Here is a 24,947-nt window from a genome sequence, read left to right as displayed (position 1 = left end):
GACGATTATCAACAGAAATATCTTTATTTTCTGCTTGCAACTGGACCGTCTAGAGCGTACACGGTAAGTAACACTCATTGTGTTTAAGGAGATTTACGTTTGTAATAGCAGAAGTGTAGCCGCGTTGCGTTGTACGTGTGAAAATTGGTCGAGGCGAAATGTTACTGTTTAATTTCATTCCTTTAGGTTCCACGGTGTTTGTTGGCTGCAAGTTTTCCACTGCAAGAAGAGGCTCGTATCATTGACCAGGAGCGAGCTACAATGGTGAGTAGCCATAACATTTATGTTAAACACTTCCTATTTCATGTCTAACAGTACTTGATTTAACAAATAACCATAAATAAATACAGTGTGGGCACTGAAGTTAACATATGTGATTATACTGCCTAATCTGTCACGGAGTAGATTGTTGCAAAGTAATATAAGATCCAAAGTTGTAATTCAGAATAGTTTTCAAAAGAAGGCCATTAGAATTATATACAAGTCTGATTACCCTTAACATAACAACAAGCTATTAATTAAATCACAAATTCTTCAATTCAAAGATTTGGTAGATTATCAGACAAATAATGTCTAACAGTAATTGATTTAACACATCACGATAAGTAGATTGAGTGTGGGCACTCTCAAGTTAACAGATATGATTATACTGCCTAATCTGTGACAGAGTATGTTGTTGCCAAGTAATGTAGAATAGATCCAAAGTAGTAATCCAGAATAGTTTTGAAGAGGCCATTAGAATAATAAACAAATCTGATTACCTTGAACATAATAACAAGCTAAGTGTTTAATATGTCCTATGAAGTCAAAATTGGGCACCATCATGTGGTGAAATTTGGAATTGCATCACATCCAATTTTGCCTGGGAACAAACAGATTAAATAAATCTTAGTTTTGAATAAGCCACTCCTTCTCAAACAAGTAAACTCTGCCCATTTCGCGCAGTAGATGTTCTGTTAATATCTAGTATTTATACAAAGTCATAATTTAAATTGCTTTCAACCTTCATTCATCGGTTCAACCAACATTACTCGCTCTTATTACCAACTTGTATTGATTTAACTAAGCGTTTAATACTTCCTATCAGGTCTCAAGGCAAGATTTGGCAAAATACAATTTCAGCAAATCCAATTTTGCCAGGGAACAAAAATAGATTAAATAAACTAAATAAGTCTTCTTCCCATTAAATAAATCAGAAAAGTCTGTCTTGTAACCAGTCCTCTTCAAACAAGTAAAGTCTGCCCATTTTGTGCCGTAGATTTTGTGTCTATGCCTAGTATTTAAACAAAATCATAATTTAAACGACTTCTTTCCTTCATTCACTTTGGAAATTTGGAATTGCAGCAAATCGAATTTTGCCAGGGAACAAAAATAGATCAATTAAACTAAATAAGTCTTCTTCCCATTAAATAAATTAAAAAAGTCTGTCTTGTAACCAGTCCTTTTCAAACAAGTAAAGTCTGCCCATTTTGTGCCGTCGATTTTGTGTTAATGCCTAGTATTTATACAAAATCATAATTTAAAGGACTTCATTCCTTCATTCACTTTGGAAATTTGGAATTGCAGCACATCAAATTTTGCCTGGGAAGAAAAGTAGATTAAATAAATTTAATAAGTCTTACTACTTCCCATTAAATAAATTAAATACGTCTTACTTGTTCCCACTCCTTTACAAAAAAGTAGTTTAAAACGAGGTCCCTTCACTCAACCTTTAACCCTATTTATTCACCTTCTAGGCTAAGTGTTAAAGGCTAAGTGTTAAAGGCTAAGTGTTAAAGGCTAAGTGTTAGAGGCTAAGTGCCAGAGGCTAGGCGCCAGAGGCGAGTTTTTGTGGGCTGAAGTTTTAGTGGGGTTAGTGTGAATACAATCCAAAAGAATACAACAGAATACAATACAATAGAATATAATACATAGATTAAATTCAATAGCTCTTACTACTTCCCATTAAATAAATTAAATACGTCTTACTTGTTCCCAATCCTTTTCAAAAAAGTAGTTTAAAACGAGGGCCCTTCACTCAACCTTTAACCTCAACCCCGCACGTCACATTGTGTTGTATCTGTGAATGTTGGTTGTGGCCAAATGATAGTTTTCTTTCATTCGTTTAGGTTCCACGGTGTTTGTTGGCTATGTTTTCCACTGTCAGAAGGATGAAAATACAAAGTACAACGCTTGGACGTGGGCGAAGACGTCACCGGTGAGTCCTTCCTTCCTATTTATTTACCTTCTAGATGCTAGAGGCTAAGTGTTAGAGGCTAAGTGTTAGAGGCTAAGTGTTAAACACAATACGAACAACACAACGATACTGCACTGAACAACACGATACCGCACTGAGAAACACGATACCGCACTGAACAACACGATACCGCACTGAACAACACCATGCCGCACTGAACACCATGCCACACTGAACAACACCATCCCGCACTGAACAACACCATGCCGCACTAAACAACACCATGCCTCACTGAACGACACCATGCCGCACTGAAAGACACCATGCCGCACTGAACGACACCATGCCGCACTGAAAGACACCATCCCGCACTGAACACCATGCCGCACTGAACAACACCATCCTGCACTGAACAACACCATCCCGCACTGAACAACACCATGCCGCACTGAACAACATTATGCCGCACTGAACATTATGCCGCACTGAACAACACCATGCCGCACTGAACAACACCATGCCGCACTGAACAACATTATGCCGCACTGAACAACACCATGCCGCACTGAACAACACCATGCCGCACTGAACAACACCATGCCGCACTGAACAACATTATGCCGCACTGAACAACACCATGCCGCACTGAACAACACCATCCTGCACTGAACAACACCATTCCGCATTGAACACCATGCCGCACTGAACAACACCATCCCGCACTGAACAACACCATCCCGCACTGAACAACACCATGCCGCACTGAACAACATTATGCCGCACTGAACAACATTATGCCGCACTGAACAACACCATGCCGCACTGAACAACACCATGCCGCACTGAACAACACCATGCCGCACTGAACAACATTATAACACACTGAACAACACCATCCCGCACTGAACAACACCATGCCGCACTAAACAACATTATGCCGCACTGAACAACATTATGCCGAAATGAACAACACCATGCCGCACTGAACAACACCATGCCGCACTGAACAACACCATCCTGCACTGAACAACACCATCCCGCACTGAACAACACCATGCCGCACTGAACAACACCATGCCGCACTGAACAACACCATGCCGCAATGAACAACACCATCCCGCACTGAACAACATTATGCCGCACTGAACAACATTATGCCGCACTGAACAACACCATGCCGCACTGAACAACACCATGCCGCACTGAACAACACCATCCTGCACTGAACAACACCATCCCGCACTGAACAACACCATGCCGCACTGAACAACATTATGGCGCACTGAACAACATTATGCCGCACTGAACAACACCATGCCGCACTGAACAACACCATGCCGCACTGAACAACACCATGCCGCAATGAACAACACCATGCCGCACTGAACAACACCATGCCGCACTGAGCAACACCATGCCGCACTGAACAACACCATCCTGCACTGAACAACACCATGCCGCACTGAACAACACCATTCCGCACTGAACAACACCATGCCGCACTGAACAACATTACGCTGCACTGAACAACACCATGCCGCACTGAACAACACCATGCCGCACTGAACAACACCATGCCGCATTGAACAACACCATGCCGCATTGAACAACACCATGCCGCACTGAACAACACCATCCTGCACTGAACAACACCATGCCGCATTGAACAACACCATGCCGCACTGAACAACACCATCGTGCACTGAACAACACCATCCCGCATTGAACAACACCATCCTGCACTGAACAACACCATGCCGCACTGAACAACACCATGCCGCACTGAACAACACCATTCCGCACTGAACAACACCATGCCGCACTGAACAACACCATCCTGCACTGAACAACACCATCCCGCACTGAACAACACCGTGCCGCATTGAACAACACCATCCTGCACTGAACAACACCATCCTGCACTGAACAACACCATGCCGCACTGAACAACACCATGCCGCACTGAACAACACCATGCCGCACTGAACAACACCATGCCGCACTGAACAACATTATGCCGCACTGAACAACATTATGTCGCACTGAACAACACCATGCCGCACTGAACAACACCATGCCGCACTGAACAACATTATGCCGCACTGAAAAACACCATGCCGCACTGAACAACACCATCCCGCACTGAACAACACCATGCCGCATTGAACAACACCATGCCGCACTGAACAACACCATGCTGCACTGAACAACATTATGCTGCACTGAACAACACGATCCTGCATTGAACAACACCATGCCGCACTGAACAACACCATCCTGCACTGAACAACACCATCCTGCACTGAACAACACCACCCCGCACTGAACAACACGATCCCGCATTGAACACCATCCCGCACTGAACAACACCATGCCGCACTGAACAACACCATTCCGCACTGAACAACACCATGCCGCACTGAACAACACCATGCCGCACTGAACAACACCATGCCGCACTGAACAACACCATGCCGCACTGAACAACATTATGCCGCACTGAACAACACCATGCCGCACTGAACAACACCATCCCGCACTGAACAACACCATGCCGCATTGAACAACACCATGCCGCACTGAACAACACCATCCTGCACTGAACAACACCATCCCGCACTAAACAACACCATGCCGCACTGAACAACATTATGGCGCACTGGACAACATTATGCCGCACTGAACAACACCATGCCCCACTGAACAACACCATGCCGCACTGAACAACACCATGCCGCACTGAACAACACCATGCCGCACTGAACAACATTATGCCGCACTGAACAACACCATGCCGCACTGAACAACACCATGCCGCACTGAACAACACGATCCCGTATTGAACAACACCATCCTGCACTGAACAACACCATGCCGCACTGAACAACACCATGCCGCACTGAACAACACCATTCCGCACTGAACAACACCATGCCGCACTGAACGACACCATCCTGCACTGAACAACACCATCCCGCACTGAACAACACCATGCCGCATTAAACAACACCATGCCGCACTGAACAACACCATCCTGCACTGAACAACACCATGCCGCACTGAACAACACCATGCCGCACTGAACAACACCATGCCGCACTGAACAACATTATGCCGCACTGAACAACATTATGCCGCACTAAACAACATTATGTCGCACTGAACAACACCATGCCGCACTGAACAACACCATGCTGCACTGAACAACATTATGCCGCACTGAACAACACGATCCCGCATTGAACAACACCATCCCGCAGTGAACAACACCATGCCGCATTGAACAACACCATGCCGCACTGAACAACACCATGCTGCACTGAACAACATTATGCTGCACTGAACAACACGATCCTGCATTGAACAACACCATGCCGCACTGAACAACACCATCCTGCACTGAACAACACCATGCCGCACTGAACAACACCATGCCGCACTGAACAACATTATGCCGCACTGAAAAACACCATGCCGCACTGAACAAAACCATCCCGCACTGAACAACACCATGCCGCATTGAACAACACCATGCCGCACTGAACAACACCATGCTGCACTGAACAACATTATGCTGCACTGAACAACACGATCCTGCATTGAACAACACCATGCCGCACTGAACAACACCATCCTGCACTGAACAACACCATCCTGCACTGAACAACACCACCCCGCACTGAACAACACGATCCCGCATTGAACAACACCATCCCGCACTGAACAACACCATGCCGCACTGAACAACACCATTCCGCACTGAACAACACCATGCCGCACTGAACAACACCATGCCGCACTGAACAACACCATGCCGCACTGAACAACACCATGCCGCACTGAACAACATTATGCCGCACTGAACAACACCATGCCGCACTGAACAACACCATCCCGCACTGAACAACACCATGCCGCATTGAACAACATTATGCCGCACTGAACAACACCATCCCGCACTGAACAACACCATCCCGCACTAAACAACACCATGCCGCACTGAACAACATTATGGCGCACTGGACAACATTATGCCGCACTGAACAACACCATGCCGCACTGAACAACACCATGCCGCACTGAACAACACCATGCCGCACTGAACAACACCATGCCGCACTGAACAACATTATGCCGCACTGAACAACACCATGCCGCACTGAACAACACCATGCCGCACTGAACAACACGATCCCGCATTGAACAACACCATCCTGCACTGAACAACACCATGCCGCACTGAACAACACCATGCCGCACTGAACAACACCATTCCGCACTGAACAACACCATGCCGCACTGAACAACACCATCCTGCACTGAACAACACCATCCCGCACTGAACAACACCATGCCGCATTGAACAACACCATGCCGCACTGAACAACACCATCCTGCACTGAACAACACCATGCCGCACTGAACAACACCATGCCGCACTGAACAACACCATGCCGCACTGAACAACATTATGCCGCACTGAACAACATTATGCCGCACTAAACAACATTATGTCGCACTGAACAACACCATGCCGCACTGAACAACACCATGCTGCACTGAACAACATTATGCCGCACTGAACAACACGATCCCGCATTGAACAACACCATCCCGCAGTGAACAACACCATGCCGCATTGAACAACACCATGCCGCACTGAACAACACCATGCTGCACTGAACAACATTATGCTGCACTGAACAACACGATCCTGCATTGAACAACACCATGCCGCACTGAACAACACCATCCTGCACTGAACAACACCTTTCCACACTGAACAACACCATGCCGCACTGAACAACATTATGCCGCACTGAACAACACCATGCCGCACTGAACAACACCATGCCGCACTGAACAACACCATGCCGCACTGAACAACACCATGCCGCAATGAACAACACCATCCCGCACTGAACAACACCATGCCGCATTGAACAACACCATGCCGCACTGAACAACACCATCCCGCACTGAACAACACCACCCCGCACTGAACAACACGATCCCGCATTGAACAACACCATCCCGGACTGAACAACACCATGCCGCACTGAACAACACCATTCCGCACTGAACAACACCATGCCGCACTGAACAACACCATGCCGCACTGAACAACACCATGCCGCACTGAACAACATTATGCCGCACTGAACAACACCATGCCGCACTGAACAACACCATCCCGCACTGAACAACACCATGCCGCATTGAACAACACCATGCCGCACTGAACAACACCATCCTGCACTGAACAACACCATCCCGCACTGAACAACACCATGCCGCACTGAACAACATTATGGCGCACTGAACAACATTATGCCGCACTGAACAACACCATGCCGCACTGAACAACACCATGCCGCACTGAACAACACCATGCCGCACTGAACAACATTATGCCGCACTGAACAACATTATGCCGCACTGAACAACACCATGCCGCACTGAACAACACCATGCCGCACTGAACAACACCATGCCGCACTGAACAACACGACGTCGCACTGAACAACACGACGCCGCACAGAACAACACGACGCCGCACAGAATAACACAATACCGCACAGAACAACACAATACCGCACAAACAGTTTTAGATAATATTACGTCGCAGTCATGTGACGCGGACATGACGTCAATAGGCGGAACTCACGGCAAAATTATAATCCGTGGGCGTGGCTTGCAACAGGAAGTAGGAAAGCGGCAGTTCTGGCAAACAAGACACAGCTGTTAGTAACACGATGACGAACAAGGCAAATATTTTTGTTTTCAGCTTGCAACTTGACCGTCTAGAGCGTACAAGGTAATTACAACTGTTTTTTTTTAGCCCTGAAAAGCAAGGGAGTGTGGCGTTTGGGAGGAATGTCGAACTCGGCGTCTGCTTCCAGCCACAGACGCCAAATTTCGACGATTATTTCGACTGGTCAACGGTTGTAAATTATTGCGTTGACTAAAAACTTTATTTAACTCTACTCTTAACTTTGCCGTTTCAGATATGCGGGTATTACACCGCGGAAATGACGTCAATAGGCTGAACTCTCGCCAAAATTCAAATCTGTGGGCGCAATGGCCTTGAGCGAGACACCGGATACAAACACGACGATTATCAACAGAAATATCTTTATTTTCCGCTTGCAAGTGGACCGTCTAGAGCGTACACGGTAAGTACAACTCATTGTGTTTAAAAAGATTTACGTTTGTGTAGTTTGCGTTGCGTTGTATCTGTGAATGTTGGTTGAGGCTAAATGTTAATGTTTAATTTCATTCCTTTAGGTTCCACGGTGTTTGTTGGCTGTATGTTTTCCACTGCAAGAAGAGGCTCGTATCATTGACCAGCAGGAGCTACAATGGTGAGTACCCCTTTCGTCTTCCATTTATGTTAAACACTTCCTATTTCATGTCTAACAGTACTCGATTTAACAAATAACCATAAATAAATACAGTGTGGGCAGTCACGTTAACATATGTGATTATCCTGCCTAATATGTTTATCACAAATATGTCACTAATCACTAATATGTTTATTTGTTTATCACAACACCTTTGGACCTTCAGCAATCGATTATTTACCTTCATCTACATAGAGACAGAACGATGGTGTCTTAAACATCTCATTCATTTCACCAAATAACTTCACGCAGGTGGATAACGGCCGTCTCGGTCACGCTATGTTGCGTGATGCAGTTTTGAAGAACCAAATGCATTTATTCAATGAATAAGTCAAGCTAGTTCTATGTTTATGATGTTGTAAGTTACGGTACCGATTGAAGTTGAGTTCGAAGCCAGTGGAAAACAGCGCTGCGTTTGTGCTCTCCAGGTACAAATGTTGTGATCTCTGACTGACGACCGGGCGAGACTCGAGTAAGAGATGTCCAAACGAGCTCCGGCAGGGCGGGCCAAGGCGGAGCGAACGGACGCCCTTCAGGCCGCCAATGACGAGCTGAGAACCAAACTGATGGACGTCCAGTTAGAACTTCAGCAGGAGAAGAACAAGGTGAAAACCTCAACAGACAGACACTGCCTGCCTCCCTGCCTGCCTCCCTGCCTGCCTCCCTGCCTGCCTCCCTCCCTCCCAGTTTTCCCGATGTAGATTAGACATGCGTGTGCCATGACTGTGTCAGCCTACATCAACAAATGCACCGAGGACGTCAGCACCACTAAGAATATCATCACCCGGGGCAACCAACGACCCTGGATGACTGAGGAGGTACGTCAAACGCTACGAGCGCGGAACTCTGCCTTCAAGTCTGGCGACAAGGAGACACTGAGGACAGCGAGAGCCAACTTGAACCGTGCCATCAGGATAGCGAAGCGAGACCGCAGTCGAAAATTTCAGGATCGTTTCCACGACGTCAAAAACATCAGGAGTATGTGGCAAGGCATACGGGCGATTACAGACTACAACTCACCCTCCCCCCCCCCCGGTGGGTGTAGTTGATGCTGACTTTCTAAATGGTCTAAATAACTTCTTTGGGAGGTTCGAGGCACTAAACGGCACTCCAGCAGTTAAAACTGTCCCCCATCAGGAAGAGGAGGTACTCTGCCTTGACTCCGCCGATGTGTTGAAGACCCTGAGGAGAGTCAACCCCTGTAAGGCCCCTGGCCCCGACAACATTCCTGGGCGTGTGTTCAGGGAATGTGCAAGTCATCTGGCTGGGGTCATCACAGACATTTTTAACACCTCGCTGGGCCAAGCCACAGTGCCGGCGTGCTTTAAGACTGCCTCCATCATTCCGGTGCCGAAGAAACCTCAAATCACCTCATTTAATGATTACCGGCCTGTTGCACTGACTCCGGTTATGATGAAGTGCTTCGAAAGGCTCCTTAAAGGTCACATCGTTTCCAGACTCCCCCTATTATTTGACCCGTTCCAGTTTGCCGACCGGCAAAACCGCTCCACTCAGGACGCCATCTCCTCCGTTCTTCACCTGAGCCTGGCTCACCTGGAGGAGAAGAACACCCATGTGCGGAGGCTGTTCCTGGACTTCAGCTCAGCGTTTAACACCATCATCCCACAGCATCTGGTAGGAAAATTGGAACACCTGGGCTTCAACACCCCCCTTCGCAACTGGCTGCTAGACTTCCTCACCAACAGACCTCAGTCAGTCCGGGTCGGACAGAACACCTCTGATGTCATCACCCTCAGCACAGGCTCCCTTCAGGGCTGCGTCCTGAGCCCCCTGCTGTGCACCCTGATGACACACGACTGCGTCCTCAGGTTCACCACCAATCACATCGTGAAGTCAGCAGACGACACAACGGTGGTGGGGCTCATCAGAGACAACAACGACCTGGACTACAGAGAGGAGGTGGAGCAGCTGGTGGGCTGGTGCAGAGAAAACAGCCTGATCCTGAATGAGGAGAAGATGAAGGAGATCATCGTCGACTTCAGGAAAAAACAGCCTCACCACGCTCCACTGATCATCAACAGCTCAGCTGTGGAGGTGGTCAGCACCACCAAATTCCTGGGGGTCCACATCACAGAAGACCTCACCTGGACTATGAACACTACGGCACTGGTCAAGAGGGCACAGAAGCGCTTGTACTTCCTGCGGAGGATGAGGAGAGCCCACCTGCCCCCACCCATCATGAGGACGTTCTACAGGAGCACCATAGAGAGCATTCTGACAAGCTGTCTCTCTGTGTGGTGTGGAGGCTGCACCGCCTCCGATTGGAAGAACGTGAGGAGAGTGGTGAGGACAGCAGAGAGGATCATAGGGGCTCCTCTTCCCTCCATTCAGGACATTTCATCTCAGCGCTGCATGTCCCGTGCCCGTAACATCATCAATGACCCATCACACCCCCACCATGGACTGTTCTCCCTGCTGCCCTCTGGGAAGAGGTTTGCAGCATCCGCTGCAGGTCCACCAGGTTCTGCAACAGCTTTTTCCCTGCTGTCATCAGACTGTTGAACACTAGAACTGTTGAGCTCTAAACTGAACTCTGCATCACACATTCACAGAACTGTACTTTATGACACTACGGACCTCTATCTTGCACTATCTCGCACTACCAACTTTACTGAACTTGTATAAACCCTTTAAATAGAAGTTTAATACATGGTTTAGCATTCCTCTGCACACTCTTGAATACTGTTTTGCCTACTTGCACTATTGCATAATTATCACTGCTGCACTTTATACTTATTTTTAATATATATATATATATATATATATATAGTATATATGTATATATATATATTTTCATAGGATATGTTACTTCTATTCAACTGCAATATCACTACTTTGTTGTAAGACGTATGCAACGGAATTTCGTTTTGTATGCACCATGTGCAGACAAGATGACAATAAAGTTTGTCTAAGTCTAAGTCATGTCAGGTCAGCTGTCTGGAGAGAGAGAGAAGTCAGGACCTGCGGGCGGAGCACCACCGTGCCACCGCCGCCATGACGGAACTCAAAAGCAAACTCCATGAGGAGAAGCAGAAAGAGTTAGCCATTACCAGGGAGACATTACTGCGGCAGCATGAAATGGAGCTGATGAGAGTGATCAAAATCAAAGATGGAGAGATCCAGCGACTGAATGCCTTGGTCCTCAGCCTGAGGGACGGCTCCATGGACAAGGTGATCCGCTCTATCCGTGTCTGACTATCCGCACGCCACGTCGGGCTTCGATGCGGCCGCTACCGTATTGTGTAGCTTGTCCCCAGTAAGCGTCGCGGCGCTCCGTTGCGGTCTCAACGGCCCGGTGTGGCGCAATGTCTGCTCAGGTGAGGAGGGGGGGCGCTTTGCTGGCGGAGGTGGAGGAGACGCGGCGGTGTCGGGAGACCGAGCGGTGTCGCCTCCACCAGGAGCGCGGAAGAAGCCCTGGCAGCGGCCTGGCAGTCCCGAGCGGCCGAGCTCCGATCGGCTCATCACCAGCATCGGGAGGAGCTGAGCCGAACCAAGAGAGACTGCGAGAGGGAGATCCGCCGACTGGTAGGACTGATCAGATGCGCGGTGCGTGGCTATGTTCCCAATTTCGTTGTATACCTGCAGTGCAATGACACCTAAGGCATTCTATTCTATTCTATTTCACAAGAAGAAAATGTCCGGTTGCTCGCTTCGCTTTTGTCACAGCAAAGGTGTTCTAGTCGATTCCAGAAAAAAATTGGCCGGTTGCTCTCTTTGTTTTTGTCACAATTCTGGCAAATGAGTTTGCCCGCCTGCCTGAGCGCTCCCCGTTTGTACATCCAGACGGATGAGATCAAGCTGAAAGACAGAGCGGTTAGTGTTTTGGATGAAGCCTTGGGGCCGGCCACGTCCACCGCCTTCAGCTGCAGACTCAGGCTGCCGAGCAGCAGATCGCTGCCCTGAGGGATTCCCAAAGGGCGGGCCTAAACTACCCTGGAAGTGGGGTCAACGCCGCTACTAGCAATCCTCTTCATTGCGTAAGCCACCTCATCACACACTTGCAGTACGCATGACTTAGTTCGTTGCTGGAGGAAGGTAGCACAAAAACAGTTTTGAACTTTGAACGAGTGCTCGTGTGTGTGTGTTGCGGGGCGTTTTCAGTCTCAGGAGGATCGGGACACGCGACGGTTTCATCTGAAAATCGCTGAGCTCAGCGCAGTCATCAGGAAACTGGAGGATCGAAACGCCCTGCTTTCTGAAGAGCGCAATGAACTGGTAATTTATTGACGGCACGCTTGAAGGTTTGCGCTACGTTTGATGCGCGCCATCCAGCGAGGCACCCATTGCGCTTGCTTATTAGTTGAGCGGCGCGGCGAGTCGGTTGCCTGGTAGATGTCTTTTATTGGGAGCCAAAGCCATGATTCCGTTCAAACCGATGCAAAAGGAATGGATACGTTCTGGCCCGCGTGTTGTGCGTCTTTCACATCCCGCACTTCATGCTTGCAGCTAAAGCGACTGAGAGAAACAGAAAGCCAGTTTCTGCCACTCCTGTACAAAAACAAACGCCTGAGCAGGAAGAATGAAGAACTCTCGCTGGTGCTGTGTCGCCTTGAAAACAAAGTGCGCTTTGTCACCCAGGAGAACGAGGAGATGGCAAGCTTGGTAAGTCGACGCGGACAACGGCGGCGTGCCAACAGAGTCCACTGCATTTGTGTTCCACAGAGAAGGCCTAGTTCGCTCAATGACCTGGACCGCGGTTGCGGCCAGCAGGACGGTGAAATGGAGTTCCTTCAAGTTGTGGAGCAGCGGCACATCATCGACGACTTGTCCAAGGTCTTCAGGCAGGCGACTCGGTGCACGTACGGCAGCGCCGCGCTCGCTCGCTGTCGCCAGGAAACCTTTTCCGTCCAAAGCTTGGCCGGCGGCCGCCATCCAAAAAATTGGCCCCTTAAATTCCGACCTTTCAAGCAGGAGCATTGTGCGCACGCGTTTGAACACGCTTTAGACTTGTTTTGCCGTTTTCAGCAGCTCAAAGCTCCCGTTTTGTCAGCGCCTTTGCCACTCGCTGTGCGCTGAAAACGACGGACTTGCCCGGCTGCTCAGCCCGTCAACCATGAGCCGCGAGCGCGACGTCATTGTCCGTAGGCAGCTAGTGGCAAAATGCACCCTGTTAGAGTTGCGCTCGCTCCAACTTATTTTGCAAGAACCACACGGGAGACAAGTAAGTTCTTTTGGACACCTGCAGGTGGAGAGTCCATCCGTTGTACGAATGAAGTCTGACTCTCGGCTCCTGCACGAGCATTTTAATTAAGAGAAACAGGGTGGGTGTAAGAGTGGATTGAATAGAGGAAGCCCTTGACCTCTAGTCAAAACATAGCAAGGGGTGTTTTACGACTTTGTGTAGGAAGGGATAAGCGATAGGGATAAATAAGGGATAAATAATATTATTTATTACAGGTCGCAGTCAAAGTCAAAGCAACACAATGATACGATAAAGATAATCTGGAAAACCCTGACACACCCTGTAGTTGTCACTTTTGGAAAAGACGAGCGTCCCTCCAATCATCGCCGGTGACGTGTTTTTCAGGCTCTGGAGACAGGAGCTCATGTCAGAAATGTCATTGTGAGTCGCGTTTGTTTCTGCGCCGGAGCCGTTCGTTCCCTTTGCATCCAAAGAATCTCAAAGGCGGATTATTTGTGTCGACAGGAGAGAGATTTGCTGCTACGATACCGACGTCGAGAATCTCTGAGGAGGAACAAAGCGTGAGGTCCTGCAAGGTGAGTCTGTTTGTTTGCGGCTGCTTGGTGTTGCGCAAGATGAAATGGCCTTTTTCTCGCTATCGTTCCTCTCGTCGATTCATCGTGAGGTGTCGCTTCAGTTTGTTCAGAGAGATGTTTGCTTCCGCGCCCGCAGGTCATCGAAACATTTTACGGCTACGACGAAGACGTGTTGGTGGACTCGGACGGATCGTCCTTGTCTTTTCACACCGACAGAACCCCCGACACGGAACCCGAAGAGGTAGCCCGCCATTTCTGCCAGCGTATTGGCACCAAACATTCCTCTTCAGCCTGGAATCGGACTCGTCTTTGCGTCGCGGGTGCTTTGTCGCCGGTCTGACTGATTCTGGTACTAGTGCTGTGTTGCATTGGTGTGTGCATGAAGAGGCGGAGCTTCGCTACCGCCAGCTGACGCAAGAATATCAAGCGCTGCAACGAGCCTACGCTCTGCTAGCCCAGACCAGCGAAAGGGGACTACGACGCCGAGAAGGAGATCAAGGTGGCGCCCCTTCCCGCAACCCCCGGCCGGGTCGCAGCCTCCCCGTTCTCACCCAGCCTCGGGTGTTCTCTGGTCTGAAAGGAGGAGGAGGAGCCTCCCTCCTCCTCCTTTCAGACCAGAGAAAAGCTGATGGTAGAAATGGGTCACTATCAAAGCAGAGTAGCAGATCTGGAGTCAGCGCTGAAGCAACAAGGACAGGTAAGCTCATCAATGAGCACACCTTTTTCTCAGACAAAATAGCTACATTCTTCAGTCACTCATCCGTCTGGCATTACTGGACCAACCCCCCCCCCCCCCCCCCCCCCCCGAACGTGGCTGGGAAAATGCGGAGAAAAGCAAATGTCATTTTCCAGTCAACCAAAGAATTTGTGGATGAAAATGACACAACATTCCAAAGCTGTCCACGCGTTTGTCTCTTCTAGAATGTCAAGTGGGTGGAGGAGAAGCAGCTGCTGCGTCAGAGCAATCAGCAGTTGGCCGAAAAGGTGACGGAAAGAAAGGCGCTGGGCGGAGTCGCTTGGCGTCACACCTGTCGGGAAGCCCCGCAGATGAGGTCTGACTGTCTTTTCAGGTCAGGCGGATGGAGGCGGAAGAAGCGCGTCTGAAAGAGCACATCCAGGATATCCGAGACCAAAACGAACTGCTTGAGTTCCGCATCCTGGAGCTGGAGGTGGGAAGACTCGCACAAGCGTGTTGAGGCCAGAGATGTGACGGACGGACGGACGGACGGACGGACGGATGCATGCCTCTGCCTTTCAGGAGAGGGAGTGGCGCTCCCCCGTCTTGAAGTTTCTGCAAGTCCGTTTCCCAGACGGCCTCAGCCCTTTGCAGATCTACTGCGAGGCCGAGGGCGTGAGCGTACGTAAGGCGTCCCTCGCAACCCTAACCTTAACCCGAGGTCCCAGAACACCTTACATTGCTCCTTGCGCCTTTCCCCCGGACATCGTCATCAGTGATCTGATGAAGAAGCTGGACATCCTGGGCTATAACGCCGTAAGTGTATGTCGAACTCCTTATGTTCGCACTCCACGAGACTCGGCGGCTCAAATGTGACTTTTGGAAGGCTTTGCGCTGAAAGAAGCTTGTTGACGCTGTGCCTTTGGGCTCTTGCAGAATCTCACCAACGAGGAGCAGGTGGTCGTGATTCACGCCAGGACCCTTCTCACCCTAGCCGAGAAGGTAACGCGCACGTCCACGCACGCTCTCGCATTCTGCTTATGTGACAGCAGCCTTTCCTCAGTGGTTAGAATACATCAAAGTGACCAAGTCAGCACTTCAACAGAAGATGTTGGACATTGAAAGTGAGAAGGTAGACAGACACGCGACATCAGCCAAGGGGAACTCCGGCAATGTGCCCCAACAATTCTGACCTTGAGCTGTGCTAGGATATGTTCTGCAAGCAGAAGGGCTACCTGGATGAAGAGTTGGACTTCAGGAAGTGTTCCATGGACCAGGCTCATAAGGTAAGCCGCCCTCAAATCTCCCGCCGGACCACTGATGGACGAGGATTGCGGCCCAGAGGATCCTGGAGCTGGAGGCCATGTTGTACGAGGCGCTACCGCAGCGGGACTGCCCCGCCACGGACGGCGAAAAAGCCAGCCACGCTGGCGTGAATGACGTGCTGACGGCGGATCAGAGAGAAGAGTTTAGGAGCGCCGTGGACCAATGGAAGCGAGCCCTGATGTGCGAGTTGAGGGAGCGCGACGCTTGCATCCTCCAAGAGAGAATGGATCTGCTGCACAGCGCGCAACAGGTAAGGGCCCAAAGCCAGCCCGGCACTTACTTGCACGCTTACTGGCTTTTGAATGCCACTTTCCATTTGTCCGTCCTAGAGGAACAAAGAGCTGAAAGAATTCATCGAAGCTCAGAAGAGACAAATCAAACAATTGGAGGAGAAGTTTCTGTTTCTCTTTCTATTCTTCTCCTTGGCCTTCATTCTGTGGCCCTAACACCAGCTGGTGAGTGAGCTCCAGCGGCACCGCACTCGACACCTCCGATACACTGCCAGCCGGTCTCAGACGTTGGCAGACGCTCCGATGCCAACGTATACCCCCCGCCACGGTGACAGAGGCACCGCGTCACACCGGCGCTCATCCAATCAGAAGGCAGGAAAAGCAAATTCACATGCAGGGCACTTTTGAACCAGAAGAGAGCGCCACAAAAAACGGTTGTTGCCCCAAACGCGCACTAAAAAGGGTCAGAATAACAAGAGTCCCACTGGCCAGCCGGGGCCACCCGTCCAGCTGTTTCTTCAGGGGGGAAAAAAATTGGAGTCACCGGTGAGTACATTTTGCATTTAGCTCTGCTTTTCTGCTTCTGTCTTCAAGTGTGTGGCATCCTGCGATCAAAGAGTCAGCCAACCCCAAAGCGGTTGACCTCAACGTCCCACCACCATGCCTACCAGAGCAGGTGACGTGATGCTTTGGACATCCTTCCGTCTCAGATGCCCAAAAGTACTCTTTGCCACATCTGCGGCAATACGGTGTCTTTTCAAAGGTGCAAATAAATCCAGCGTGGGCGGAACACGCACGTCTTCGGTTTTTCCCGCTTTGTTTGTGTGACAGCTGTTGTGAAAATTTTATACAAATAAAGTTGTATAGTACAGGTTTGGCCAAGCCGCAACTCCCGAACCGCATGCGGCTCTTTTATGTTCATATCAACATTTGTGTGTGTGTGTGTGTGTGGGGGGGGGGGGGGGGGGGGGGTTGTGCGTGTTGGCTTCACTTGAGTTCAATTTGGTATTTTGGTCAAAAGCGCATGTGGTGAAATTCCACAAAGTAGGATGGGCAAACACATTTCTTTAAACTATGAGTGTCAATTGGGCTCTCGAAATGGCAGGGAAAAGATGCACAGCAAAACGAAAATACGTAGATGAACACAGGACGTTTTAATCAGAGTGGGAAAGTTTCTATTTTTTGTTGAACGTGATGGCAAACCATTCTGCCTGATATGTCAGACCTCAGCGCATTTCAAAGATTCAAATCTTCAGCGCCATGCACTTCAGCTCACTCCATGCTAACATTGATCAGGCGTCGAACCCGCATCATCATGCTTAAGAGGTGGCCATGCTAACCAGTGCGCCATTATGTCAACGCATAATAACTAAGTCTACTGGTCAAAACAGCGGTTACTATATGACGTCGCTACGTCGTGGTCACGTGACGCAGACAAGACGTCAATGGACGTGGGCAGAGTTAACTTGTTTAAAAGGGAGTAGGCAGAAGAAATATTTAATTTATTTAAATCTATTTTGAGTGCACACCATTATGCCAATGCATAACAACTGTAAATCTACTAAACAAAACAGCGGTTGCTATATGACATCTGCCACGTCGTGGTCACGTGACATACGTGACGTCGATGGGCGTAACTTTCGCCGGAATTCAAATCCGCGGGGAGAGTTAACTTGTTTAAAAGAGAGTGGGCAGAAGAATTATTTAATTTATTTAAATCTATTTGGTGTGTGCGCCATTATGTCAATGCATAACAACTGTAAGTCTACTAAACAAAACAGCGGTTGCTATTTGACGTCTGCCACGTCGTGGTCACGTGACGCGGCCGTGACGTCGACGCCTACTTTACATCCCACCGATCACAGGACTCCTCGGCTGCATAACCGTGCCCCCTTCCCAACCAATCGGATTTGCTATACGCGAAAACGACGCCAATGGAAAGAGCTTCCGCCCAAATTTAAATCCGTGGGCGTGGCTCGCAGCAGGAAGTAGGAAAATGGCGGCGATGTTGACAAAGACACAGCGGATGGTAACATACGACTAACAAGAGAAATATTTTTATTTTCTGCTTGCAACTGGACCGTCCAGAGCGTACACGGTAAGTACAACTCATCGTTTTTAAAAAGAAGTACTTTTGTTGCCCTGAAAAGCGAGTGAGCGTGGCGTTTGTGGGGGACGTCGAATTTCGACGATTCTTTCTGGTCAACGGTTGTAAATGATTGTGTTGATTAAAAAAGAAAACTTGATGTAACTCTACTTTTAACTGCCGTTTCAGATAGATTTGGAATTGCATCACATCCAATTTTGCCTAGAGCGTACACGGTAAGTAACACTCGTTGTGTTTAAGGAGATTTACGTTTGTAATAGCAGAAGTGTAGCCGCGTTGCGTTGTACGTGTGAATGTTGGTCCGGGCGAAATGTTAATGTTTAATTTCATTCCTTTAGGTTCCACGGTGTTTGTTGGCTGCAAGTTTTCCACTGCAAGAAGAGGCTCGTATCATTGACCAGGAGCGAGCTACAATGGTGAGTAGCCATAACATTTATGTTAAACACTTCCTATTTCATGTCTAACAGTACTTGATTTAACAAATAACCATAAATAAATACAGTGTGGGCACTGAAGTTAACATATGTGATTATACTGCCTAATCTGTCACGGAGTAGATTGTTGCAAAGTAATATAAGATCCAAAGTTGTAATTCAGAATAGTTTTCAAAAGAAGGCCATTAGAATTATATACAAGTCTGATTACCCTGAACAAGCTATTAATTAAATCACAAATTCTTCAATTCAAAGATTTGGTAGATTATCAGACAAATAATGTCTAACAGTAATTGATTTAACACATCACGATAAGTAGATTGAGTGTGGGCACTCTCAAGTTAACATAAGTGATTATACTGCCTAATCTGTTACAGAGTATGTTGTTGCCAAGTAATGTAGAATAGATCCAAAGTAGTAATCCAGAATAGTTTTGAAGAGGCCATTAGAATGATAAACAAATCTGATTACCTTGAACATAATAACAAGCTAAGTGTTTAATATGTCCTATGAAGTCAAAATTGGGCACCATCATGTGGTGAAATTTGGAATTGCATCACATCCAATTTTGCCTGGGAACAAACAGATTACATAAATCTTAGTTTTGAATAAGCCACTCCTTCTCAAACAAGTAAACTCTGCCCATTTTGCGCAGTAGATGTTCTGTTAATATCTAGTATTTATACAAAGTCATAATTTAAATTGCTTTCAACCTTCATTCATCGGTTCAACCAACATTACTCGCTCTTATTACCAACTTGTATTGATTTAACTAAGCGTTTAATACTTCCTATCAGGTCTCAAATCGAGATTTGGCAAAATACAATTTCAGCAAATCCAATTTTGCCAGGGAACAAAAATAGATTAAATAAACTAAATAAGTCCTCTTCCCATTAAATAAATCAGAAAAGTCTGTCTTGTAACCAGTCCTCTTCAAACAAGTAAAGTCTGCCCATTTTGTGCCGTAGATTTTGTGTCTATGCCTAGTATTTAAACAAAATCATAATTTAAACGACTTCTTTCCTTCATTCACTTTGGAAATTTGGAATTGCAGCAAATCGAATTTTGGCAGGGAACAAAAATAGATCAATTAAACTAAATAAGTCTTCTTCCCATTAAATAAATTAAAAAAGTCTGTCTTGTAACCAGTCCTTTTCAAACAAGTAAAGTCTGCCCATTTTGTGCCGTCGATTTTGTGTTAATGCCTAGTATTTATACAAAATCATAATTTAAAGGACTTCATTCCTTCATTCACTTTGGAAATTTGGAATTGCAGCACATCAAATTTTGCCTGGGAAGAAAAGTAGATTAAATAAATTTAATAAGTCTTACTACTTCCCATTAAATAAATTAAATACGTCTTACTTGTTCCCACTCCTTTTCAAAACAGTAGTTTAAAACGAGGGCCCTTCACTCAATCTTTAACCTCAACCCCGCACGTTGTGTTGTATCTGTGAATGTTGGTTGTGGCCAAATGATAGTTTTCTTTCATTCGTTTAGGTTCCAAGAAAACTTGATGTAACTCTACTTTTAACTGCCGTTTCAGATAAGCGGGTATTACGTCGCAGTCAAATGCCGCGGATATGACGTAATTGCCCGAACCTCCGCCAAAATTCAAATCTGTTGGCGCGATGGCCGTGAGCCACTGAGCAGCGACGATTATCAACAGAAATATCTTTATTTTCTGCTTGCAACTGGACCGTCTAGAGCGTACACGGTAAGTAACACTCATTGTGTTTAAGGAGATTTACGTTTGTAATAGCAGAAGTGTAGCCGCGTTGCGTTGTACGTGTGAAAATTGGTCGAGGCGAAATGTTAATGTTTAATTTCATTCCTTTAGGTTCCACGGTGTTTGTTGGCTGCAAGTTTTCCACTGCAAGAAGAGGCTCGTATCATTGACCAGGAGCGAGCTACAATGGTGAGTAGCCATAACATTTATGTTAAACACTTCCTATTTCATGTCTAACAGTACTTGATTTAACAAATAACCATAAATAAATACAGTGTGGGCACTGAAGTTAACATATGTGATTATACTGCCTAATCTGTCACGGAGTAGATTGTTGCAAAGTAATATAAGATCCAAAGTTGTAATTCAGAATAGTTTTCAAAAGAAGGCCATTAGAATTATATACAAGTCTGATTACCCTGAACAAGCTATTAATTAAATCACAAATTCTTCAATTCAAAGATTTGGTAGATTATCAGACAAATAATGTCTAACAGTAATTGATTTAACACATCACGATAAGTAGATTGAGTGTGGGCACTCTCAAGTTAACATATGTGATTATACTGCCTAATCTGTTACAGAGTATGTTGTTGCCAAGTAATGTAGAATAGATCCAAAGTAGTAATCCAGAATAGTTTTGAAGAGGCCATTAGAATGATAAACAAATCTGATTACCTTGAACATAATAACAAGCTAAGTGTTTAATATGTCCTATGAAGTCAAAATTGGGCACCATCATGTGGTGAAATCTGGAATTGCATCACATCCAATTTTGCCTGGGAACAAACAGATTACATAAATCTTAGTTTTGAATAAGCCACTCCTTCTCAAACAAGTAAACTCTGCCCATTTTGCGCAGTAGATGTTCTGTTAATATCTAGTATTTATACAAAGTCATAATTTAAATTGCTTTCAACCTTCATTCATCGGTTCAACCAACATTACTCGCTCTTATTACCAACTTGTATTGATTTAACTAAGCGTTTAATACTTCCTATCAGGTCTCAAATCGAGATTTGGCAAAATACAATTTCAGCAAATCCAATTTTGCCAGGGAACAAAAATAGATTAAATAAACTAAATAAGTCCTCTTCCCATTAAATAAATCAGAAAAGTCTGTCTTGTAACCAGTCCTCTTCAAACAAGTAAAGTCTGCCCATTTTGTGCCGTAGATTTTGTGTCTATGCCTAGTATTTAAACAAAATCATAATTTAAACGACTTCTTTCCTTCATTCACTTTGGAAATTTGGAATTGCAGCAAATCGAATTTTGGCAGGGAACAAAAATCGATCAATTAAACTAAATAAGTCTTCTTCCCATTAAATAAATTAAAAAAGTCTGTCTTGTAACCAGTCCTTTTCAAACAAGTAAAGTCTGCCCATTTTGTGCCGTCGATTTTGTGTTAATGCCTAGTATTTATACAAAATCATAATTTAAAGGACTTCATTCCTTCATTCACTTTGGAAATTTGGAATTGCAGCACATCAAATTTTGCCTGGGAAGAAAAGTAGATTAAATAAATTTAATAAGTCTTACTACTTCCCATTAAATAAATTAAATACGTCTTACTTGTTCCCACTCCTTTTCAAAACAGTAGTTTAAAACGAGGGCCCTTCACTCAATCTTTAACCCCAACCCCGCACGTTGTGTTGTATCTGTGAATGTTGGTTGTGGCCAAATGATAGTTTTCTTTCATTCGTTTAGGTTCCAAGAAAACTTGATGTAACTCTACTTTTAACTGCCGTTTCAGATAAGCGGGTATTACGTCGCAGTCATGTGCCGTGGATATGACGTAATTGCCCGAACCTCCGCCAAAATTCAAATCTGTTGGCGCGATGGCCGTGAGCCACTGAGCAGCGACGATTATCAACAGAAATATCTTTATTTTCTGCTTGCAACTGGACCGTCTAGAGCGTACACGGTAAGTAACACTCATTGTGTTTAAGGAGATTTACGTTTGTAATAGCAGAAGTGTAGCCGCGTTGCGTTGTACGTGTGAAAATTGGTCGAGGCGAAATGTTACTGTTTAATTTCATTCCTTTAGGTTCCACGGTGTTTGTTGGCTGCAAGTTTTCCACTGCAAGAAGAGGCTCGTATCATTGACCAGGAGCGAGCTACAATGGTGAGTAGCCATAACATTTATGTTAAACACTTCCTATTTCATGTCTAACAGTACTTGATTTAACAAATAACCATAAATAAATACAGTGTGGGCACTGAAGTTAACATATGTGATTATACTGCCTAATCTGTCACGGAGTAGATTGTTGCAAAGTAATATAAGATCCAAAGTTGTAATTCAGAATAGTTTTCAAAAGAAGGCCATTAGAATTATATACAAGTCTGATTACCCTTAACATAACAACAAGCTATTAATTAAATCACAAATTCTTCAATTCAAAGATTTGGTAGATTATCAGACAAATAATGTCTAACAGTAATTGATTTAACACATCACGATAAGTAGATTGAGTGTGGGCACTCTCAAGTTAACAGATATGATTATACTGCCTAATCTGTTACAGAGTATGTTGTTGCCAAGTAATGTAGAATAGATCCAAAGTAGTAATCCAGAATAGTTTTGAAGAGGCCATTAGAATAATAAACAAATCTGATTACCTTGAACATAATAACAAGCTAAGTGTTTAATATGTCCTATGAAGTCAAAATTGGGCACCATCATGTGGTGAAATTTGGAATTGCATCACATCCAATTTTGCCTGGGAACAAACAGATTAAATAAATCTTAGTTTTGAATAAGCCACTCCTTCTCAAACAAGTAAACTCTGCCCATTTCGCGCAGTAGATGTTCTGTTAATATCTAGTATTTATACAAAGTCATAATTTAAATTGCTTTCAACCTTCATTCATCGGTTCAACCAACATTACTCGCTCTTATTACCAACTTGTATTGATTTAACTAAGCGTTTAATACTTCCTATCAGGTCTCAAGGCAAGATTTGGCAAAATACAATTTCAGCAAATCCAATTTTGCCAGGGAACAAAAATAGATTAAATAAACTAAATAAGTCTTCTTCCCATTAAATAAATCAGAAAAGTCTGTCTTGTAACCAGTCCTCTTCAAACAAGTAAAGTCTGCCCATTTTGTGCCGTAGATTTTGTGTCTATGCCTAGTATTTAAACAAAATCATTATTTAAACGACTTCTTTCCTTCATTCACTTTGGAAATTTGGAATTGCAGCAAATCGAATTTTGCCAGGGAACAAAAATAGATCAATTAAACTAAATAAGTCTTCTTCCCATTAAATAAATTAAAAAAGTCTGTCTTGTAACCAGTCCTTTTCAAACAAGTAAAGTCTGCCCATTTTGTGCCGTCGATTTTGTGTTAATGCCTAGTATTTATACAAAATCATAATTTAAAGGACTTCATTCCTTCATTCACTTTGGAAATTTGGAATTGCAGCACATCAAATTTTGCCTGGGAAGAAAAGTAGATTAAATAAATTTAATAAGTCTTACTACTTCCCATTAAATAAATTAAATACGTCTTACTTGTTCCCACTCCTTTACAAAAAAGTAGTTTAAAACGAGGTCCCTTCACTCAACCTTTAACCCTATTTATTCACCTTCTAGGCTAAGTGTTAAAGGCTAAGTGTTAAAGGCTAAGTGTTAAAGGCTAAGTGTTAGAGGCTAAGTGCCAGAGGCTAGGCGCCAGAGGCGAGTTTTTGTGGGCTGAAGTTTTAGTGGGGTTAGTGTGAATACAATCCAAAAGAATACAACAGAATACAATACAATAGAATATAATACATAGATTAAATTCAATAGCTCTTACTACTTCCCATTAAATAAATTAAATACGTCTTACTTGTTCCCAATCCTTTTCAAAAAAGTAGTTTAAAACGAGGGCCCTTCACTCAACCTTTAACCTCAACCCCGCACGTCACATTGTGTTGTATCTGTGAATGTTGGTTGTGGCCAAATGATAGTTTTCTTTCATTCGTTTAGGTTCCACGGTGTTTGTTGGCTATGTTTTCCACTGTCAGAAGGATGAAAATACAAAGTACAACGCTTGGACGTGGGCGAAGACGTCACCGGTGAGTCCTTCCTTCCTATTTATTTACCTTCTAGATGCTAGAGGCTAAGTGTTAGAGGCTAAGTGTTA

The 24,947-nt window shown here is 45.7% G+C and overlaps 1 protein-coding gene and 2 long non-coding RNA genes across 3 annotated transcripts; all 3 read left to right on the top strand.

Moving 5' to 3' along the window:
• The first annotated feature begins 8,188 nt into the window (after positions 1–8,188).
• On the top strand, positions 8,189–9,533 carry LOC148378240 (uncharacterized). Its single transcript, XR_015856060.1, has 3 exons — positions 8,189–8,352; positions 8,465–8,541; positions 9,009–9,533. It is a non-coding gene; the product is annotated as an uncharacterized LOC148378240 (long non-coding RNA).
• Positions 9,534–11,922: 2,389 nt separating this feature from the next.
• On the top strand, positions 11,923–13,742 carry LOC148378239 (uncharacterized). Its single transcript, XR_015856053.1, has 4 exons — positions 11,923–12,126; positions 12,385–12,578; positions 12,703–12,816; positions 13,048–13,742. It is a non-coding gene; the product is annotated as an uncharacterized LOC148378239 (long non-coding RNA).
• Positions 13,743–15,953: 2,211 nt separating this feature from the next.
• Positions 15,954–17,169, top strand: LOC148378238 (janus kinase and microtubule-interacting protein 3-like). Its single transcript, XM_088367962.1, has 4 exons — positions 15,954–16,127; positions 16,204–16,281; positions 16,338–16,571; positions 16,651–17,169. Exons 1-4 carry the CDS (start codon positions 16,104–16,106, stop codon positions 16,765–16,767), a joined length of 453 nt encoding a protein of 150 aa, XP_088224088.1. The 5' UTR covers positions 15,954–16,103; the 3' UTR covers positions 16,768–17,169.
• Positions 17,170–24,947: the final 7,778 nt, after the last annotated feature.

The sequence above is a fragment of the Syngnathus floridae genome, unplaced genomic scaffold (genome assembly GCF_059516105.1).
Source record: "Syngnathus floridae isolate MCC-2025c unplaced genomic scaffold, RoL_Sflo_1.0 HiC_scaffold_56, whole genome shotgun sequence".
Lineage (NCBI taxonomy): Eukaryota > Metazoa > Chordata > Actinopteri > Syngnathiformes > Syngnathidae > Syngnathus > Syngnathus floridae.
The sequence above is the reverse complement of the archived record's forward strand: the minus strand, read 5'-3'. Positions and strand labels throughout refer to the sequence as shown.

Coding starts and splice junctions, on each gene's coding strand:
- LOC148378238 (XM_088367962.1), top strand. CDS start 16,104: ATGTTGGACATTGAAAGTGAGAAG. Junction 16,128..16,203: donor TGGACATTGAAAGTGAGAAG/GTAGACAGACAC, acceptor GAGCTGTGCTAG/GATATGTTCTGCAAGCAGAA. Junction 16,282..16,337: donor CCATGGACCAGGCTCATAAG/GTAAGCCGCCCT, acceptor ATTGCGGCCCAG/AGGATCCTGGAGCTGGAGGC.